Source organism: Microtus pennsylvanicus, chromosome 7 (genome assembly GCF_037038515.1).
Source record: "Microtus pennsylvanicus isolate mMicPen1 chromosome 7, mMicPen1.hap1, whole genome shotgun sequence".
In the NCBI taxonomy this organism is placed as follows: domain Eukaryota; kingdom Metazoa; phylum Chordata; class Mammalia; order Rodentia; family Cricetidae; genus Microtus; species Microtus pennsylvanicus.
Genome location: NC_134585.1, coordinates 122,053,360 through 122,075,879, shown reverse-complemented (window position 1 = coordinate 122,075,879; position 22,520 = coordinate 122,053,360). Strand labels below are relative to the sequence as shown.

Genomic DNA, 22,520 nt, shown 5'->3' with positions numbered 1-22,520 from the left:
GGAAGTGACGAGTGCGTGTTGTTCTGCCATCTTGGGAAGGTCCTGCTTGCCGTTCGAATGGTAGCGGTTGCGCCGTGGACTGCCATTTTCAGAAGGTCTGTCAAGGCTCCTCGTGTCACGGGTGCATAACCATGGTGAGAGAGTTAGCTTCTGTTTTGAGTTCATGGTTTTGCTGCTGTCAAAAGAAAAATGCAGAGGTTAAAATTTTCTTCCTGAGCTTTAACAGCTGGAGTGGAATGGGAATAGCAGAGGTGAACACCAGCCAGGAGCTTAATAAAGGACGTCATTAACTGGGATTCCGTACGATTTACCCTGATTAACAAATGTTTTCTTGGAGTTGGTGTACTACGTTAGACTGATTGCTTAGCAAGCACAAAGCCCTGGATTGAATTCCCAGCGTTTTGTAAACCGGCCAGGACAAGGCAGGCAGTGCATAGTGGTGCTGTCAGGGACTCAAAGCTGTAGTCGCAACGCTTCGAAGGCGGGAGAATAAAAAATTCAAAATCATCCTGGGCTCCATAGCAAATGTGAGGTCAAGTGTGGACTACAGGAGCCCGCGGGGGAAAAAATCCTGTTCATATTTGCTCCTCTACAGCTAAGCATTGTTAACCATGATTTAGTTAGTGCTGTTTTCCAGGGCGAAGGGTAGCACCCGATTTTGTATTCTTACAATTCTTTCCCTTTGAAGAAGAATAAAATCAAGTATGTGTGTAGCTCTTGACGCGAGCATTGTTTTTGAATATACTAATTAAAGGCCGCACGTGATTGGCCACGCCTTTTACCGCTGCCCTCTGGCTGCAGAGTGTGGAGAGGACTGAGTTCCAGCCTGCCTGATCTAGGGAGTTTAGGACAGCGGGAACCACACGGACTGATTGTGTCTCTAAAAACCAAATCAAAATGAAACAAGTCTGCTAATTAGCCATGAGTAAACTGTTACTGTTATTGTACAGATTTTTGTGTTGTTTAGAGAAATTAAATTGTCCAAGCCAGGCACCGTGGTGGCACCTTTAATCCCAGCACTGGGGAGGCAGAGACAGGTGGACTGTGAATTCCAGTGTCTCAGAGACAGGCAGATCTCTGAGTTCCAGTCCAACCTAGCAATTTTTAGTTCTAGGATAGCCAGGGCTACACCAAAAAAAAAAAAAAAGCCTGTCTTAAAAATAAAAACAAAAGCTGGGCGCTGGTAGCTCACGTCTTTAATCCAAGCACTTGGGAGGCAGAGCCAGGTGGATCTCTGTGAGTTCGAGACCAGCCTGGTCTACAAGAGCTAGTTCCAGGACAGGCTCCAAAGCCACAGAGAAACCCTGTCTCAAAAAAAAACAATAAATAATTAAATAAAATAAAAACAAATAAAGGCTTTTTTAAGCTTAAATGAACATGTCACTCTTCATATGTGTACGTACAGATGGCGCAGAATAATTTTGGGTTTTAGCATATTTGCAATATACATAATAAAGATATCTTTGGAAATAGGTTCTAGGTCTAAAAGTGAAATTTATTCCTTTGCTATACACCAAATACTGAAAATAATTCCCTACAATTATTGTAGTGTATCTGCAATTTGTGAATTGATTTTTTTTTTTTTGAGACAGGGTTTTTCTGTGTAGCCCTGGCTGTCCTGAAACTCACTCTATAGACCAGGCTGGCCTTGAACTCATAGAGTTGAGTTCCACCCGCCTCTACTGGGGTTAAAAAACGTTTACTGGGGCTGGAGAGATAGCTCAGCAGTTAAGAACACTGCCTATCCTGCCAGAGGACCAGGGTTCAGTTCCCAGCACCCACATGGCAGCTCACAACTGTATGCAGTCCATCTCCAGTTGATTTCACACCCTCATACAGAAGTATCTCAAAGTCGTGTAGACAAAACACAAACATTTCCCACCACTACAAGGCTTTTTGGGTTTTGTTTTGGTTTTGGTTTTTTTGAGTCAGTGTTTCTCAGTGTAAACAGCCCTAGCTGTTCTGGAACTACCTCTTGTAGACCAGGCTGGCCTCGAACTCACAGAGATCTGCCTACCTCTGCCTCCCAAGTGCTGAGATTAAAGGCATGCTCCACCACCACCTGGTTTCGAACTTGTCTTTTAAGCATTTAGAAACTGTTTCTACATCATAGCTCAAAAGACGTTTGTTTTCAAGTCACAGAAATCCACCTTCCTCTGCCTTCCGAGTACTGGGATTAAAGACCTGCTCCACCACCACTGGTGGAAGGCTTTTTTGTTTTTTAAGATGGTGTCTCTGCCAGGGGATAGTGGCACACACATGTATTTATTTATTTATTCACTTATTTATTTTGAGGCAGAGTTTCTCTGTGTATCTGGCTGCCATCAAATTCACTCTGTAGACCAGGCTGGACTTGAAATCACAGAACTCCACCTGTCTCTGCCTCCCTTGAGTGCTGGGATTAAAGGATTGAGCCTCCACCCCCTGGTTTGTGGTGCAGACATTTTTTTTTTTTTCTGTTTTTCGAGACAGGGTTTCTCTGTTGCTTTGGAGCCTGTCCTGGAACTAGCTCTTGTAGACCAGGCTGGCCTTGAACTCACAGAGATCCGCCTGCCTCTGCCTCCCGAGTGCTGGGATTAAAGATGTGCACCACCACCGCCCAGCTGGTGCACACATTTAATCCCAGTACTAAGGAGGACAGTGTTTCTCCTCCCAAGCTGACCTCCCACCTTGAAAGTGCTCCCGTGACAGGCATACTGTGATAGCTAGTGTGTGTGCTGTGGGGAAGGTACCGTGTTAAGACTCTAAGCCAGCCGGGTGGTACTGTGCTACAGCCTCAGCCCTTCAGTTTTGCATTCGCAGTATCTTTCTTCAGCCGAGAATTCTTCTCTGCTAGATGTTTGCACATTGTCTTCCAGCCTGAATGCCATTGCCTCCGAAATTACTCTGTTCCAGGAGAAATCAGCTGGAACCAGTTCTCACCAATTCCCGAGACTAGATTTTGGTATCAGCCATGGTGAGTCTATGCACATCAGTGAGATTAACTACACGCGCAGGGCTTTCCTGTGAGAAACTAGTTGTTGATCCTTTGTCAGCCCACTCCTAATGGGAATTCAGGTACCTCGCTGCATCCTTCTCCAGGAGGATTAACAAAGCCATTTGCTCATCTTTCTTCCTCCATGAAATAAACAAGTAGACATTGTAAAGATTCTTATTTTTTGTTACGTTTAAAAAATTGTGTCCAGGGCTGGAGAGATGGCTCAGTGGTTAAGAGCATTGCCTGCTCTTCCAAAGGTCCTGAGTTCAATTCCCAGCAACCACATGGTGGCTCACAACCATCTGTAAAGAGGTCTGGTGCCCTCTTCTTCTGGCCTGCAGACATACACACAGACAGAATATTGTATACATAATAAATAAATAAAATATTTAAAAAAAATTGTGTCCAGGGCTGGAGAGATGGCTCAGAGGTTAAGAGCACTGGCTGCTCTTCCAGAGGTCCTGAGTTCAATTCCCAGCAACCACATGATGGCTCACAACCATCTGTAATGAGATCTAGTGCCCTCTTCTGGACTGCAGACATACATGCAGACAGAACAGAACACTGTATACATAATAAATAAATAAATCTTTTTTTTTTTTTTTTTTTGCTTTTTCGAGACAGGGTTTCTCTGTGGCTTTGGAGCCTGTCCTGGAACTAGCTCTGTAGACCAGGCTGGTCTCGAACTCACAGAGATCCACCTGCCTCTGCCTCCCGAGTGCTGGGATTAAAGGCATGCGCCACCATCGCCCGGCAAATAAATAAATCTTTTTAAAAAAATTATCTTTTTTAAAAAAAAAATTGTGTCCATGGGCTGGAGAGATGGCTTAGCGGTTAAGAATACTGCCTGCTCTTCCAAAGGTCCTGAGTTCAATTCCCAGCAACCGCTTGGTGGGTCACAACCATCTGTAATGAGATCTGGTGTCCTCTTCTGGCCTGCAGACATACATGCAGACAGAATACTGAGAATACTGTACACATAATAAATAAACAAATCTAAAAAAAAAAATGGGTCCATGCCGTTGTGAGACACATGCATGCAGATGTTGGAAGAGGCCAGGAGCTTCTGATTTCTCTGGAGCTGAGTTACAGGTGGTTGTAAATTACCAACAAGGGTGCTGGGAATGGAGCTCGGGTCCTCTGCAGAAGCATCCTCAGCCCTTAACTGCTGAGCCATCTCTGCAGCTCCAGCAGGTGGACATTCCCAACCTTTACTCATTCCAGGAGGAGTATACTTTGATCTTCATCTTTCCTTTCTTCTCGGTCCCTGGGTAGCGGTGTTCCAAAGGGTAGAAATCTTCAGAGGCCAAGATTATAATTTAGTTGGTAGAAGTCTTCTCTAATGTGTGTGAGGCCATGGGTTAGAGTCCCAGAATGAAATAAAAATTTAAAAAATGGGGCTGGAGAGATGGCTCAGAGGTTGAGAGCACTGACTACTCTTCCAGAGGTCCTGAGTTCAATTCCCAGCAACCACATGGTGGCTCACAACCATCTGTAATGAGGTCTGGTGCCCTCTTCTGGCATGCAGGCATATATGCAGACAGAACACTTATACATAATAAATAAATAAATTTTTAAAAAAAAATTAAAGCCAGGCGGTGGTGGCGCACACCTTTAATCCCAGCACTCGGGAGGCAGAGGCAGGCAGATCTCTGTGAGTTCGAGACCAGCCTGGTCTACAAGAGCTAGTTCCAGGACAGGCTCCAAAACCACAGAGAAACCCTGTCTCGAAAAACCAAAAAAAAAAAAAATTAAAAAATGAATGAAGTAAACTAAGTTCCAAAAGATGGGGCGGGGGTAAAAGTCATCCTTGCAGAAGCTTTGAGAGAGAGCTAAGGAGAGGATGTGAGGAGATGAAACTGCAATGAAATATACCAGCTAGAGTACCGGAGATGTGAGTAGACAGAACACTTTGCTTGGAATTAAAAACCCTGATACAAGGGAAAAAAAAATAGAATGAGGGGGAAAGAATTTATGAGCTTTTGTCAGAACCACCCATGAAAACTAAATAGTGATTTATTTACTTATTTCTTTTTAACTTTTTATTACATTTTAGTTAACTTGTGTTTTGTGAGACAGATAAGAGGATCACTTCCAGGAGTGAGTTAACTCCTCCCACGTGAGAGGCAGGTCATTAGGTGTGGTGCAGGCACCCTTATCCGCTCACCGCCTTCCCACTCTAACTCCCTCTCCCTCCCTAGCTCTCTCTTTTTTGGGGCAGTGGGGGGTGGAGATTGAGACAACATCTTTATCTTTATATGGAGCCCTGGCTATCCTGGAATTCAGTATGTAGACCTGCTGGCCTCAAACTCACAGAGCTCCACCTGCCTCGCCTCCTGAGTGCTGGGATCAAAGGTACCCATCACCATGCCCATCACCAGCTTCTCTTTTAAAAAATTTTTTTTTCAGCCGAGTGGTGTTGGCTCACGCCTTTAATCCTAGCACTTGGGAGGCAGAGGCAGGAGGATCTCTGTGAGTTCGAGGCCAACCTGGTCTACAAGGGCTAGTTCCAGGACAGGCTCCAAAGCTACAGAGAAACCCTGTCTTGAAAAACCAAAAAAAAAAATTATTTTCAAGGGACTGGAGAGATGGCTCAGTGGTTAAGAGCACTGGCTGCTCTTCCAGAGGTCCTGAGTTCAATTCTCAGCAACCACACGGTGACTCACAAACATCTGGAATGATATCTGGTGCCCTCTTCTGGTGTGCAGGCAGAAAACTGTATACAGAGTAAATAAATAAATCTTTAAAAAATAAAAAGAGAGAGAGAGAGAAACCATGTCTCAATTCCCAGCAACCACATCTCACAACCACAACTCACAACCATCTGTAATGATATCTGGTGTCCTGGTGTACAGGCAGAAAACTGTATACAGAGTAAATAAATAAATCTTTAAAAAAATTATTTTCGTATCTGCACATAATACATTCCCTTAGCTACACTACCCTCTCTCGGAAAAGCTGTCCTCACAACCAGTCACCCCGTCTTTGTTTTGTTCTTGTTTGGGATTTGTTCTGTGGCGCTAGTTTAACCAGGACGCCAACAGGGCATGGTTGTCCATGGGCTCAGCTAAGTCATCAGTGGCATCTACTCTCCCCAGGAACCATCAGCTGTCAATACCTGTCTGTCAAGGGGCTGGCCCTGCTCTTTGGGCTTACCTCACCTCCATCTATGACACACCCAGTGCTGTTATTTATTCTTATTTACTTACTGGAAATAGCTCTCACTGCTTAGCCCTGGCTGGCCTTGAACCCACAGAGATCCTCCAGTCTCTTGCCTCTGGGAGCACTGTCAGGTCCAAAAGACACTCCAGTTCCCCAAGCTCCAAGGGACAGACCAAATATCCAGAAATGATCTCAACCTGGACTGTTAAAGGATTTCTTCTCTTGGTTTGATAAAAACCAGTCTTGCTCAGGAACTTGTGAAACTGGTTCCCTTTTACCAAAAGGAGTCATTTCCCTTACCTGTGCTCATGCTGGCCTCCAGGCTGCCGTACCAGAGAGCCTGTTGTTACACACCTCAAAGTCCTGCTCCCTTCCTAGCCCTTCTCACCTCCACCGTCCTAAACTCTCCAGCCCATGGGCTCCCTCCCCCCAACTGCTCCCATTCTTCTAACCTGCTGCTCTCACTGTGTTCTCTCTATGCACAGCTCCTGCCTCTCGCTGCCATCTCTCTGGTCTCTATCTCCTACTAGTCTCCCTGTTCTCAAGACACCCCATCCCTGTTCAGTCTGCATCTTTCTTTGTTCTGACTCTTCCAGATACCCCTGGCTGTTCCTTCTCACAATAAAAACCTTCCCCTTAGCTAGGCATGCGAGAGGCAGAAGCAGGCAAATCTCTGAGTTCCAGAACAGCCAGGGCTACACAGAGAAACCCTGTCTCGAAAAACAAACACAGACAAAGAACAAAAAAAGCCTTTCCCAGGGCTGGAGAGACGGCTCAGAAGTTAAGAGCACTGGCTATCCTTCCAGAGGTCCTGAGTTCAATTCCCAGCAACCACATGGTGGCTCACAACCATCTGTAGTGAGATTTGGAGCCCTCTTCTGACCTACAGGCACACATGCAGACAGAACACTGTATACATAATAAATAAATAAATAAAGATTTTTTAAAAAAAGCCTTTCCCCTTCACTATCCTGTGGATTGCTCAGTTTACATTCGGGGCTTCAAGGTCTTCACTACCACTTTCTCCACCCTTCCATGTGTGCTGGTTTGCTTCCTGATGCTGTGATAAACCTTCTGACCAAAAGCAACCTGGTGAGAAAATGGGTTTATTTGGCTTATAGGTTACAGTTCATTATTGAGGGAGCTCAAGGCAGAAGTCGAAAGCAAAAACCAAGGAAGACCATTGCCTTATTCCCAGGGGGCTCACATTCAGCTCCCCTTCCTTTTTTTCCTTTTGTTTTTTTTCAGGACAGGGTTTCTCTGTGTAGCTCTGGCTGTCCTGGAACTCCCTCTGTAGACCAGGTTGACCTCAAACTCACAGAGATCCGCCTGCCTCTGCCTCTCAAGTGCTGGGATTAAAGACTTGTGCCACCACCCCCTAGCTCAGCTCCCTTTCTCATACAACAGCCCTACCTCCCAGGGATGATACCTCCCACACAAAGCTCTGCCCTCTGACTTCAATTAGCAACTAGGAAAATGCCTAAGGCTAAAGAGAGCTGCCTCTAGTTGAGAGCACTGGCTGCTCTTTCAGAGAACCAGGGGTTTGATTCCCACCAGTTACATGGCTAACAACCACAGAGGCTCACAACTGTCTGTAACTCCAGTTCCAGAAGATCCAACACCAACCTTTTGGTCCCAAGGGCACCTGGTATGCATATAGTATACTCCCAAGCCTACAAGCATGCAAGGGCAGAATATCCACACACGTAAAGATATTCATAAATAAATCTATGTAGAGATAGGGAGACCCTATCTAAAAAATAAAAAAAGAAAGCAAATGCCCCCCTCCAGATATGCCCACAGTCCAATCTGATGGAAGCAATTCCTCAGTTAAGTCAAGTGGGCAACTAAGATTGACCATCATGCTGGGGGTGGTGGTACATGCCTTTAATCCCTGCACTCAGGAATCAGAGGCAGGTGAATCTCTGTGAGTTTGAGGCCAGCCTGGTCTACAGAGTTCCAGGACAGGTTCCAATGTTACAGAGAAACCTTGTCTTGAAAAAACAAACAAACAAAAGATTAGCCATTATAAGATCTCATGTAGCCCTGGATGGCCTGGAACTCTCCACCAAAGTAGGTTGACTTCAGACTTGAGATGATCATCTTGCTTCTGTCTCCTGTGTGCTGGGATTGCAAGTCTGTGCCACCATACCTGGACTTTAGAGGAGATTCAAGGGCAGGACTGGCCAGTGAGGAAAACCAGAAAAGACTCAAGGTCTGTGCTACAGCCTAAAATGTATGAGCTGCGAGAGAAGAGTTAGAAGGGAAACTGAGGCCCAGAAAGTAGTGAAATGCTTTGCTTAGCATGCACAGGCTCTGGGTTTGACCAGTCCCCAGGATCATTAAGAACAAGGGGAGGGGAGTGGAGAGATGGCTTCATGGTTAACGTGGTTAAGAGCCCTGGTTGCAGCTGGGCGCAGCCCTTTAATCCCAGCACTTGGGAGGCAGACACAGGCAGATCTCTGTGAGTTCGAGGCCAGCCTGGTCTACCAAGTGAGTTCTAGGACAAGCTCCAAAGCTACAGAGAAACCCTGTCTCAAAAAAAAAACCAAAACAACACCCAAACAGAAGGAACTCCTACACAACAAAGGAACTCCTACACAACAAAGCTTGTGTGCTTTTCGTCTTGTTATCAACTCTTGTACAAAGAATGAAATTGGATTTTTCTCCAATATTTAAAATTTAATTCTAAAGAATGATTTTAAATGAAATAAAGTTTATACATTTTCTGGTATAAATAAATAAATAAAGAAGAGTACTGATTGCTGTTCCAGAGGACCCAGGTTCAATTCCACATTATAGCTAGCAACTATCTGTGACTCCAAGATTTTACAGTCTTACACGAACATACATGCAGGCAAACACACCAATGCATAGAAAATAAAAAATAAATAAATTACAAAAAAATAGTGAGCTAGTGGTGTTTGTACATGATTGTAGTTCTAGCTATTGAGGAGGCTGAGTCCAGATGATCACATGATCATACAAATTTGAGACTGGCCTGGGCAATACGTAGAGACCTTGCCTCAAATAAATAATTTAGGCTGGTGAGCTGGCCTGGGTAGTTTGGTGGGACAACCTACAGCTTGTCCTCTGACCTCCAAAGTTTTACTATGGCATGTACCTACACTAATATGAATGTAATAAATGAATAAATTAGTCAATAAAATAACCGGAATAGTTAGTTGTGTGTGATGGTCAATATGGGTTGTCAATTTGGCAGGATCTAGAATCAGCTAGGAGTCCAATCTCTGGGCTTGTCTGGACTGAAGTTTCTAGATTGGGTTACCAGTGAGCCACACCACTCAGTCTCCTGGATAAAATGGCGAAAGTGAGCTAAGCCCCAGCATGCATCCCTCTCTACCTCCTGAGTGTGAACTAAAAGTGACCAGCTACTCCAGGCTCCTGCTGCCGCACGGACTGCACCTTCTCAGAACCACAAAAAGCCCCATCTTTCCTAATAAATTGTTTCTCAGCTGGGCAGTGGTGACGCACGCCTTTAACCCCAGCACTCGAGAGGCAGAGGCAGGCGGATCTCTGTGAGTTTGAGGCCAGCCTGGTTGGTCCACGAGAAGACACTAGTGTCAACACAGGCACTCAAGCTACAGAGAAATCTTGTCTCAAAAAACCAAAAACGAACAAACAAAAAATGTTTCTGTAAGTTTGTTTGTTTGTTTGTTTGTTTCAGCAAAGAAAAAGGTAAAAGAACAAGTAGCTGAGCAGAGGTGGCTTACTCCCTTAACCCCAGCACTCGGGAGGCAGGGGCAGGCGGATCTCTGTGAGTTTGAGGCCAGCCTGGTCTACATAGCGAGTTCCAGGACACCCAGGGCTACACAGAGAAACCCTGTCTCGAAAAAACAATAAAAGAAAGCAGACAGAAAGCTGGGCATGGTAGCTCACACCTGTAGTCTTCATACCTGAGAGACTGAAACAGGAGGGTTACCACGAATTGGAGGCCCGGTGTGCTACTGAGTTCCAGGCTGATCTCCAGAATGAGAGACCAGGTTGTGTGTGTTTTGAGTGTTGTTGTTGGGACGTATTTTTATCATTTCAATTTTTCATCGTGCTCCACCAGGGGGCAGGTCGACCAAGTATATCAATCTCCCAACGCGCTTCTTTTCAAAGGGATTTGGATACTTAGGGCGCTCAACGCTGACACTAAGGTCCTAAGAACCTTTATCTCAAACTCAAAAAGCCTTTGAATAGCGCCTCAGCTTTTTTTTTTTTTTAATCTATTTCCAGTGGCACCCCCATCTCCACCCTTATTGGCAAATTCTTTTCCGCTTCCTCTAATCTCTTTAAGATTCCTCTTTCCACTTCGGTCGAAAGAGAGGAAAGACAGCTAGCCAAAGACACCGGGAAGGTCTATGGAGACGGTCTCGCCGAGGCTGGAGAAGCAGCGCCCGGACCACGGGAACTGGACAGGCCTCTCCACTGGCGAAGAGGGGTGGAGCCCCGAGCAGGGCCGCCTCTCTTCTTTCCCGGGGCCTGGGCGGAGAGGGAGGAAAACTTCCTGGCTGGGACTCTGGCGGTTTTTGCCTGCCAGCCCTCCGATCCCGCCTACCAGTATTGGCTCTTCCCGACCCCTCCCCCGGCGCCCCCAGAGTCCGCCATGGCCAAAGCCTACGACCACCTCTTCAAGTTACTGCTGATCGGGGACTCGGGGGTGGGCAAGACCTGTCTGATTATTCGCTTTGCAGAGGACAACTTCAACAGCACTTACATCTCCACCATCGGTGAGCCCCCTGACTATAGCCCAGACCCACCCCCTGCCCCCGCCCACCCTCCTGAATGAATAGGGACCCTACTTTTTGGTCCTCTTGGAGTAAAGCATTAGCTTCCTGTCTCTCGACCACTGTCCCAGACCCATCCCCCCCATAACTGACTAACTCTCAAAACTTCTAACCTTTCTGAGGCCTCCAGGTAACTCCAGTTGCTGCCACCCGTCCCGTTCTTGGTAATAGCCCCCTGGTCTCCCCAGATTCACATAGGCTCTTGTCACCTCCCCCCTCCCCCCGCATCCTTCACCGCATCCATCTAAACTCTAGATTCATTCCCAATTCTTCACAATTTCGCTTTCCCCCTGCTTCCCAGTTCTGTTGTTCTCCTTTCTGATCCACAGGGCTTCAGACTTCCCCTGCACCCTCCTCCCTTTCTAATCCTCTTCCCAGTCCCCCTCCCTTAACAGGGCACTGCAGAGAGTGGCCGAGTGCCCGGGGTGAGGAGGGTGGAAGGGAGGGCCCTTGGGGTCTCTGAGTAAGCTTCCTGACTCATCCTTCTCTCTGGGGCCCCTAAGAGCCCCGGGAGATCTGCCCAGATTTCCAGTAAAAAGAGTGGCCTTTCTTTTTCCTCCCTCTTCATCTTTATCTCCTCTTGATGGAGACTCTCAAGTCTGGTGATAAAGGGAAAGAAAGAAACCGCTTCTCCCAATGAACTGATTCCCCAGAGGAATCTTATGGAGCCCCAGTCCGTCCGTTCCAAGCCTGGCCCACTAGTTAAGTCACAGAGTCGTGAATCAGCTGCCTTTTCCGTTCCTCTTTACCCTGGAGGGCGAGCTGGCTGGTTGGAGGACCAATAGTCTGAGTGTGTTGGGGAGGGGGAAAGAAGACTGGGGGAGTGAGATCGGTTGGAAGTGAAAGCTGTCGGGGACAACGCTTTTAAGCCCCTCAAGAGCGGTTCATCACTTCTCCGAAACGTCATCAATTCTAAGGACAAACAGTGTGCTTACTATAGGAATAAAGCTTTGGGAAAGTCCTCCCTGTTTACACATCCAACAAGGTCACCCCAAGAGTCTGCCCGGCAGAGTTCCCGGTGCAGCCCCCGCCCCCTCCCACACTTTTCACATATATACACTTAGTCACCTGGGCTCACGGCTTTCGCTCCAGGAATTGATTTCAAGATCCGAACTGTGGAAATTGAGGGGAAGAGGATCAAACTGCAAGTCTGGTAAGTCAGCTCCTCAGCTCCCCAGCTCCCTAGATCAGGCTGCCATGTGGGCCTACACCCACGCCCTGCCCCTTCATCCCTCATTTCTTCTTCCTAACTTTTTCTCCTTCCAGTTCTCCTTCTCCTTCTAATTCTCCTCCTCCTCCTCCTTCTCCTCCTTCTTTTGGTTTTTCGAGACAGGGTTTCTCTGTATAACAGCCCTAGCTGTCCTGGAACTCACTCTGTAGCCCAGGCTGGCCTGGGACTCACCACGTAGCTGAGAATGACCTTCAGCTCCTGATCCTGCTGCTTCTATCTCCCATGTCCTGGGATTACCGGCATGTGGTACCATGTCGGTCTTTCTGTTTTGCATTATTTCTTTCCCTTTTTATTTTGTCCAGTACGCCTCCTAATTTATCTATCTTGCTTACTCAGCTGTCCTTCCATTTCTGTCCCTGGTGTCCCACTTTTAGTTTGTTTGTGTTTTTTCCTCACCCGGGCATTCTTTGGACTTCAAAACAAACATCTTTTGAGCTATGATGTAGAAACAGGTTCTAAGTGCTTAAAAAAAAGACAAGTTACAGAATTATAAATTTGACTTGCAGTCAATTGCTTTCTCTAAGTTTTAGAGAGCAACTTTATTTCAGCATTTAGGATGCAAAGGCAGGTGGATCTCTGAGAGTTTGAGGCCAGCCTGGGCTACATGGTGAATTTCAGAAAAGTCAGGGTTGTGTAGAGAAACCCTGTCAATAATAATAATAATAATAATAGCCGGGCGGTGGTGGCACACGCCTTTAATCCCAGCACTCAGGAGGCAGAGGCAGGCGAATCTCTGTGAGTTCGAGACCAGCCTGGTCTACAAGAGCTAGTTCCAGGACAGGCTCCAAAACCACAGAGAAACCCTGTCTCGAAAAACCTAAATAAATAAATAAATAATATAATATAATATAATAATAATAATAAAACTTAAAACATTTTGAGAGCACAGGAGGTCACATTCAGAAGTGTGGCTTGGGCCGGGCGATGGTGGCGCACGCCTTTAATCCCAGCACTTGGGAGGCAGAGGCAGGCGGATCTCTGTGAGTTCGAGGCCAGCCTGGTCTACAAGAGCGAGTTCCAGGACAGGCACCAAAGCTACAGAGAAACCCTGTCTCAAAAAACAAAAAAACAAAAAAACAAAAAAAAAAAAAGAAGTGTGGCTTGACTGTTGTAAGGAGGTGGAGACACTACTGATATGGAGACTCTGCAGGTGTAGAGATGCTGCAGGTGTGGAGACGCTGTAGGTGTATGGACGCTGCAGGTGTGGAGACGATACAGGTGTATAGACACTGCAGGAGTGGAGGCACTGCAGGTGTATAGACGCTGCAGGTGTGGAGGCACTGCAATTGTGGAGGCATTGCAGGTGTATAGATGCTGCAGGTGTATAGATGCTGCAGGTGTGGAGGCATTGCAGGTGTGGAGATGCTGCCGGTGTGAAGATGCTGCAGGTGCGGAAGCGCTGCAGGTGTGGAGACACTGCATGTGTCTGCAGGTTTGGTGGCGCTGCAGGTGTAGAGACGCTGTAGGTGTGGAGATGCTGCAGGCGTCTAGATGCTGCAGGTGTATAGATGCTGCAGGTGTATAGATGCTGCAGGTGTAGACGCTGCAGATGTGGAGGCGCTGCAGGCGTCTAGATGCTGCAGGTGTATAGATGCTGCAGGTTTGGTGGCACTGCAAGGGTGGAGACGCTACAGGTGTGGAGACACTGCAGGTGTATAGATGCTGCAGGTTTGGAGGCACTGCATGTGTCTGCAGGTGTGGAGGCACTGTAAGGGTGGCGTCGCTGCAGATGTGGAGGCGCCGCAGGTGTGGAGGCGCTGTAGGTATGGAGGCGCTGAGGCTTTCGCTGAAGCATTGTGGTGTGACAGATAAACAGCAGCAGATGGGATCTAAACCCTGTTCGGCTTGACCTTCATCAGTTACCCAGCCTCCCCACGTTTGTTTCATTTATAAAATGGGGACAATGAGACATGCTTCATAATGATACAGTGAGGGTTAGATAGGATCTCTCACACACACACAAAGTGATACTCAGGACAGTGCTTGGCATCTATGAGTAAACAAGAGACATCCTGTTTCCCAGCCCTGCAGCTCTGAGTAGCAGCCCGACTGCCCTTGGTCCGTTTCTCCTTTACTGTTTCCTGACTCTTTTCCTTTCAGCCCCACCCCCAGTGCTGCAAAAGCTAAGCTCTTAGGAAAAGACTTTCCCTCCCTCTTGGAGCTTCTTGCTCCCATTTCACCCTGTGAAAACTTCTGCTTCAGGGACACGGCCGGCCAAGAACGATTCAAGACAATAACTACAGCCTATTACCGAGGGGCCATGGTATGAGTGTGGGTATGGACATGGGCTAAAGTCATGGTTTTGTGAGCACGGGGTAGGGGATGAAGCAGGGGAAGGTGTGTTGTAGTGAGCCCCATAGGGCCTGTGTTTAGACCCATGGGTGGGACTGGGAAGGGTCACTTAGAGGACGGTAGAAAGCTAACGGGAATATGGTCCCAGGTGAAATCTGTCATCCCTTAGGGTATTATCCTAGTATATGACATCACAGATGAAAAATCCTTCGAGAATATTCAGAACTGGATGAAAAGCATCAAAGAGGTGAGACACCTCCAAAAGAGATGGGGGAACAAGGTGCTCCTGGAGGGTGGTGGATGTGAGAATGGGCAGGATTCAACTTTAATTAATTTATTTAAATTTGTGTGTGTGGGTGTTTTGTCTACATATGTACATCTGCGAACCAGGTGCCCTCAGAGGTCAGAAGGGAGTGGTGGACCCCTGGGACTTTAATGATACATGTTTGTGAGCCACCAAGTGGATGCTGGGAATTGAACTCAGGTCCTCTGGGAGAACAGTCTGTGTTCTTAACTGCTAAAGCCTTCTCTCCAGTCCCAACTGCGCCGTTTTTGTTCTTTCTTCTCGAGACAAAGTCTCACTCTGTAGCCCCAGCTGTTGTGAAACTCACTGTGTATCCCAAACTCCCTGTGGTCTTGAACTCACAGCCGTCCTTCTGCCTCAGCTTTTCAAGTGCAGAAGTTATAGGTGTGAGTCACGTGAGAGAGTCAGCTTTTTCTTGTTCTGCTCTGGTCTTCAGAATGCTTCTGCTGGCGTGGAGCGTCTTCTGCTGGGGAACAAGTGTGACATGGAGGCCAAGAGGAAGGTGCAGAAAGAGCAGGCAGACAAGGTGAGGGGCAGAGGACCCGGCTGTTTGCCTCAGACCAGGAGAACCAGCGTGAGCAGGGATTGCTGAATGCTTTGCTTCTGCCCGTCATCCAGCTCTCTCCTTCCCTCCTCACCCCCTACAGTTGGCTCGAGAGCATGGAATTCGATTTTTTGAGACAAGTGCCAAATCCAGTATGAATGTGGATGAGGTGAGATTCACCTTCCAAGACATAAAAGTCCTAATAGTTTTACACTCTCCTCCAACCTGTCCTAACCAGTTTCCCCTTTAGGCTTTCAATTCCCTGGCGCGTGACATCTTGCTCAAGTCGGGAGGCCGGAGATCGGTGAGTTGGTTCTACTTGCTGGGTACCACTGTGTGTGTCTGCAAGAACTGCAGTACAGAGATGCAGAACCCAGACCCAGCACTGAGGGGCGGGAGCAGGAAGATCAGGAGGTCAAGGCCATCCTCAGCTACTCTATCTAAACAAAAACCCACTGGGGTGGGGGGGGCAGCACGGGACTGGACTATAGGACGCCTTTTATCCCATCACTCAGGAAGCAAAAGCAGTTGGATCTCTGAGTTTGAGGCAACACGGTGGCAGGCGGATCTCTGTGAGTTCGAGGCCAGCCTGGTCTACAGAGTGAGTTCCAGGACAGCCAGGTCTACAGAGAGAAACCCTGTCGAAAGAAAGAAAGAAAGAAAGAAAGAAAGGAAGGAAGGAAGGAAGGAAGGAAGGAAGGAAGGAAGGAAGGAAGAAAGAAGTAAATAAGCAGGCCAGTTGAAGAGGAGGAGGAACAATGCCAGGGTTTCTCATAAAGGCCAGATTGCCTTGAGTTTGTAGGCTCCTACTCCAGGCACCCCTTCACACAGTGACCCTTCTTCTACCTTCCTGGCTCTAGGGAAACAACGGCAAGCCCTCCAGCGCTGACCTGAAACCATCTGACAAGAAAAACACCAACAAGTGCTCCCTGGGCTGAAGGAGAATCCTTGCCTCCTCCCCACAGTGCTCCCTGGCTGAGGGACAGTCCTTGCCTCCTCCCCACAGTGCTCCCTGGGCTGAAGGACAGTCCTTGCCTCCTTGCACTGAACCTGGAGGCTAGACCTGAGAGAGGTGGGCTGTGGGGTTGGCTGCACAGGGGAGAAACCTGTGAGACCTAGAGGGGCAGATGAACTGGTGATCAGAAGAATGAGGATGAAGAAAAGGAAGAAAGGGGCAGGGGAGAGGAGGGGAAAGGAATCAAGGATGGGAAAGGTGAAAAGGGTTTGAGAAGAGGAAAGGAAGAATAATGGTCTCAGGTCCTGGACTGTCCTTGGGTTCAAAGTCAAACATTAATGTAAATATGTTGATTTCTCCATTACTGGTTCAGGTTTAGGGCCCAGAGAGGCCGGCTCAGCACTGCTCTGGAGGTCACTCGCTCATGCATGGTCTTTGTTGGTATTAAAGGCCACTGTTTCACACGGATGTTCCGCTGTTTTACATCACATGACTTGTATTCTGTCAGACTGCTCTCCACTCAGATCCCGTTCTTGTCACTTGAAGATGCTGCTTTACCTGCATCTGCCTGGGTTCCCCTTCCTTGCCCCTGCCCCCTTAACTGCAAGGAGAAGCCTGGCAGTGGTGGCTCAGCTTCAATCCCAGCACTAGGGAGGCAGAGGTAGGCGGTTCAAGGCCAGTCTGGTCTATAGGGTGATTTCCAGGACAGCCAAGGTTACACAGAGAACCCTGTCTTGAAAACAAAACAAAAAAAGTAACCTGGCAAACCAATTTCTTTTAACAAAAACGGTGTGCTACAGCCAGACTGGACAGTCACTTAGTTTTTGTTCTAATGCAAGGGGTGACCTACTCTGCCTCAGCCCACCCGTGATAGCTCAGCTTCACACTCTTCAAAAGATTCCTCAAGCTGGGCAGTTGGTGGCGCATGCCTTTAATCCCAGCACTCAGGAGGCTGAGGCAGGCGGGTCTCTGTGAGTTCTAAGTCAGCCTGGTCAACAAGAGCTAGTTCCAGGATGGGCTCTAAAACTACAGAGAAACCCTGTCTTCAAAAACAAAACAAACAGATTCCTCAAAAAGGAAATGAGAGAAAGAGGGAAGCCAGCAAGGCTTTTTGTAAACAAAGTTTTACCAGGTGAGTAAATTGATTTGGATTCCTGGCCGGGCGGATTCCTTATTAGTTTTATGAGGTGGGAGAGATTTGTGAAATATTGGCCATTCATGGGCTGGCCATCTTTTGATATAAAGATGAAAACCAACTTTTCTCACAGTTTGAAGGGAGGAGGAGATATGGGAGAGATTCACATATTTATCAGTATTTTCTGAGCATCTGCTCTATGACAGACAATAAGTGATTGCTAATAGCTTTTTGGTGGCACATGTAAGCAGAGGAATAGACAAAATCTTGGTTTTTTGAGACAGGGTTTCTCTGTAGCTTTGGAGCCTGTCCTGGAACTAGCTCTGTAGACCAGGCTGGTCTCGAACTCACAGAGATTCGCCTGCCTCTGCCTCCTGAGTGCTGGGATTAAAGGCATGTGCCACCACCGCCCGGCCAGGAATAGACAAAATCTTAAAAGAAAAACACTCTTATTAGGTTTTGTTTTTAAGTTTTGGTTTTTGGCCGGGCGGTGGTGGCGCATGCCTTTAATCCCAGCACTCGGGAGGCAGAGGCAGGCGGATCTCTGAGTTCGAGACCAGCCTGGTCTACAAGAGCTAGTTCCAGGACAGGCTCCAAAACCACAGAGAAACCCTGTCTCGAAAAACCAAAAAAAAAAAAAAAAAAAAAGTTTTGGTTTTTGCCAGGCATGGTGGTTCATGTCTTTAATCTTGGCGCTCAGTAGGCAGGTGAATCTCTGTGAGTTCTATGCCAGCCAGGACCACAATAGTGAGACCTGTCTAAAAATAAGTAAAAGAGTTTTTTTAATAAATGAAGTTTTATTTTTATTATTGTATTACATGTGTGACTGTTTGTGTAATGTGGAGAACAGCTCTTGGGGGCAATATGCTCCTCCCACGGGGTCCCGGGAACGGGACTCGGGTCATCAGGCCTGCATGGCCAACACTTACCTGAGGAGCAGTCTCATCTGCCATCTTTTAGATTTCGTGCAATTTTGTGTCTTCGCTACTTTTCCATTGCAGTAAAGGGGCAGCATGACCAAGGCATCAAAGAGGAGTTTATAGGGGGCTTGCTCATCACCCCAAAGGGTTAGAGTCCATGGTCATTATGGTGGGAACATGGAAGCAGCAGGACAGAGACAGTTAACTGGAAATGGTGCTGGCATTTGAAACCTTAAAGCCAACCTCAGTGACACACGTCCTTCAACAAGGCCACACCTCTGAATCCTTCTCAAACATTCTCAGAGCATCCCACTGGGTCTCACCTGTAGACCAGGCAGACTAGCCCTGAGCTTGCAGTGGTCCTTGTGACATAAACAACAATTAACTCCTGAAAAATAAAGGAGATACAACTACTGACACACAGAAGTACAACCAGCCAGGCAGTGGTGTGCATGCCTTTGCCTTAAATCCCTGCACTTGGAATGCAGAGACAAGCAGATTTGAGTGTGAGGCCAGCCTGGTCTACAGAGTGAGTTCCAGGAAAGGCTCCAAAGCTACAGAGAAACCCTGTCTCAGGGGGAATAAAAAAAGTACAACCAGAATATTCAGGTTAGATGTACTGTCCCTTATCTATATTTTACCCTCTTTCCCACATACCTCCCTTCCCTTGAGGCAAGGTTTCCCTCCATAGGCTAGTCTGCCTCATATTCATGGGATATCCTACCTCAGCTATGTATCTTAGCCTGGACTACACAGTGAAATGCAATCTTTTTATTTTATTTTTTCTCCGAGACAGGTTATTAGCTATGAAGCCTGACAGGACCTCTGTAAATGCCTGATGTGGTGTCACATCTATAAACAGCACTCCGAAATGACATGAGAGCTGGAGACAGGAGAATCGCCAGGAAGCCCACAGGCCAGTTAACCTGGGGCAGAAAGCGCAGCAGCAACAAAAGATCCTGCCTTAGGGAGATGGCTCAGAGGTTAAGAGCACTGGCTGCTCTTCCAGGAGTCCTTAGTTCAATTCCCAGCAACCACATGATGGCTCTAAACCATCTATAATGAGATCTGGCGCCTTCTTCTGGACTGTAGGCATACATGCAGGTAGAACACTGTATACATAATAAATCCAAAAAATAATAAATAAATAAATAAATAAGTGAAAAGAAGCTGGACAGTGCTGGCGTAAGTCTTTAAATCGCAGCACTTGGGAGACAGAGGCAGATGGGTGTCTGAATTTGAGGCCAGCCTGGTTTACAGAGGGAGTTCCAGGTCAGCCAGGGCTACACTTGTCTCAAAAACAAAGCAAAAAAAAAAAAAAAAGTGAAAAAAAAACTTCTAGAAAATTGTCTTTGGACCTCCACAAGCACAGCATGGCACAAAAGCACTCACTTACAGACTTATATGAACATACACAATATAAAAATATATGTAGGCCGGGCGGTGGTGGCGCACGCCTTTAATCCCAGCACTCGGGAGGCAGAGGCAGGCGGATCTCTGTGAGTTCGAGACCAGCCTGGTCTACAGAGCTAGTTCCAGGACAGGCTCCAAAGCCACAGAGAAACCCTGTCTCGAAAAACCAAAAAAAAAAAAAAAAATATGTATATATATTTTGGAGACAATGATCTCACTAAGCATATCTGCCTGCCTCTGCCTCTTGAGTGCTGGGGCGCCACCATGACCAGCTCTAAAAATACATTTAAAATTATTCAAATTCTTTATAAAAAAAAATCAAAAACCCGTCTCAAAAACTTGCAAATCTCCTTCCCCTTGGGGCCGGAGATCAACAATAGTGTGTTGTAATATGATAGCCAAATGCTTTACAGTGTTTTGCAGGGTGGGGGACGAAAATGACAACACACATTTAGCTTGCCAGCCTTCCTAAGTGTCATGGGCAATTCTACTAGAGTTAAAGAAGAAAATCACTTCCTGGGGCAGAGTTGTCTCAGCAGCTTCCGGGAGGAGGAGAAAGAAAAAAAGAAGCCACTCAGTTTAAGCCTGAAAAGACAAGTGGCCACATGGTGAGGACAGGAGGTTCAGGAAGAGAGAGAAGCCCCACTGTTAGGGAACTCCTGCTTGGAACAGAGGTAGAAGAGGCATAGTTACTCTTTCCTGGTAATACAGAAAATCAGGATGAATTCCAAAGCAACGTCGCTGTGCCTGTGAGCTACTGCCTGGATGAGGTTCCTTTATTTTCTCTGAGACAGGGTTTCTCTGTGTATCTCTGGCTGTCCTAGAACTCACTCTATAGACACACTATAGAACTCACGAACTCACAGAGATCTGTCTCCCTCTGCCTCCTGAGTGCTGGGATTAAAGGCTAAATACTTTTTTTAATGAAACATTTTGGTCTACACTAAATCTGGAATTATATTTATTTATTTATTAGTTTTTGAGATGGATTCTCATGTACCTTGGAAATGACACTCAGGATGCAGAAGAGGGAGTGCAGTCAGGGATACATATCAGGACCCCGTGACTTCCCAAGAAGACTAACGTTTTAATCACATCCCAAGGAAGAATTTTTATTTTAAAAAATTATTGTGTGTGTGTGTTGCTGTGCATCTTTTGCATGCCCAGAGCCTGTGATGGCCAAAAGAGAGTGTAAGATCAAGCTTCTGCAACTGGACTCACAAGTAGTGAGTTCCTTGTGGGTGCTGGCAATCAGCTGTATCTCTGGAAGAGCAGCCAGTGTCAGTCAGTGCCATCTCTCCAGCAGGGCAGATCTCTCTGTCTCTCTCTCTCTCTCTCATACAGAGTCTCTCATCGTGTTATTCTGGTTGGTCCTGAACTCGCTTTGTAGAGGTTTGTCTCAAAAACTCACAGAGATCTCAAGGTCCAAATCAGGAGCAGAAGGAGAGAGAGCACGAGCAAGGAACTCAGGACCCCGAGGGGTGCACCCACACACTGAGACAATGGGGATGTTCTATCGGGAACTCACCAAGGCCAGCTGGCCTGGGTCTGAAAAAGCCTGGGATAAAACCGGACTCGCTGAACATAGCGGACAATGAGGACTACTGAGAACTCAAGAACAATGGCAATGGGTTTCTGATCCTACTGCACGCACTGGCTTTGTGGGAGCCTAGGCAGTTTGGATGCTCACCTTACTAGACCTGGATGGAGGTGGGTGGTCCTTGGGCTTCCCACAGGGCAGGGAACCCTGATCGCTCTTTGGGCTGACGAGGGAGGGGGACTTGATTGGGAGAGGGGGAGGGAAATGGGAGGCGGTGGCCGGGAAGAGATAGAAATCTTTAATAAATAAATAAATAAGCAACCAAAAAAAAAAAAACCTCACAGAGACCCACCTGCCTCTGCTGGGACTAAAGGCCAGGCCAGATGTTGTTCTGAAGTCGTGTAGCTGAAAAGTACATAAATCTAGCTCCAACACTGCTTTCAATTTAAAATCTCCATGCTCTAGACATTTGTGGTGTCACAAGCCATTGAATCCCCATTCTTGGGAAGCAGAGGCAAGCAGAACTCTGAGTTTGAGAACTCTTCTACAGAATGAGTTCCAGCACAGCCAGGGGGACACAGAGAAACCCTGTCTCAAACAAACAAACAAACAAATAAATAAAAATCTCCCACGGACACGGTTCATCTGTGTAGAGTAGGGACAAGAGCAATTTTCAACTCTGATCCAGTCCCGCGTCCATCAGTAGGTTCCCCGGACACAACTCCTCAAGGCTGTCCAGGGTGGTGAGCAAGGGATAGGTGCGCAGAGAGGGGAGGTGGTGTCAAAGAGCCTAATGCTAGGCGGGCGGTGGTGGTGCACGCCTTTAATCCCAGCACTCGGGAGGCAGAAGCAGGCGGATCTCTGTGCCTGGTCTACAAGTGCTAGTTCCAGGACAGGCTCCAAAACCACAGAGAAACCCTGTCTCGAAAAACCAAAATAAATAAATAAATAAATAAAAAATAAAATAGCCTAATGCTGAATCCACAATTTTAATGAATACCCTAAATCCAGACAGAGCAGCGTATTTAAGTCCCTTTTTTTATGTCTCCCTGCTCACCTAGTTTTAAATGGACAAACAGGCGATACCAGCGAGAAGGGAAGCGAGAACAAACAATCTCCTTAACCGCCTTTCCAGTTGGCTGTGCAAATACTACAAGGACCACAATGCCGCGCGGCGCCAGCTAATCAGTCGCGTGTTGCTGCGCAAACGCAGTGAGATCCAGCGGCTCGAGTCCGGAACGACTACAAGCCCCA

The 22,520-nt window shown here is 47.1% G+C and overlaps 1 protein-coding gene across 3 annotated transcripts; it reads left to right on the top strand.

Annotated features, from left to right (window-relative positions):
* The first annotated feature begins 33 nt into the window (after positions 1-33).
* Positions 34-16,726, top strand: Rab13 (RAB13, member RAS oncogene family). Of its 3 annotated transcripts, none has more exons than XM_075978316.1 (10): positions 34-134; positions 2,859-2,956; positions 10,443-10,875; positions 12,025-12,085; positions 14,366-14,426; positions 14,625-14,702; positions 15,196-15,285; positions 15,407-15,472; positions 15,554-15,607; positions 16,164-16,726. In XM_075978316.1, the coding sequence occupies exons 2-10, from the start codon at positions 2,954-2,956 to the stop codon at positions 16,239-16,241; spliced, it is 924 nt and encodes a 307-aa protein (XP_075834431.1). In that variant the 5' UTR covers positions 34-134; positions 2,859-2,953; the 3' UTR covers positions 16,242-16,726. The 3 variants fall into 3 exon arrangements, with proteins under 3 accessions (XP_075834431.1, XP_075834429.1, XP_075834430.1); XM_075978314.1 differs by having other exon boundaries at positions 14,264-14,426; XM_075978315.1 differs by having other exon boundaries at positions 120-134; positions 2,896-2,956; positions 14,264-14,426.
* The last annotated feature ends 5,794 nt before the right edge of the window (positions 16,727-22,520 follow it).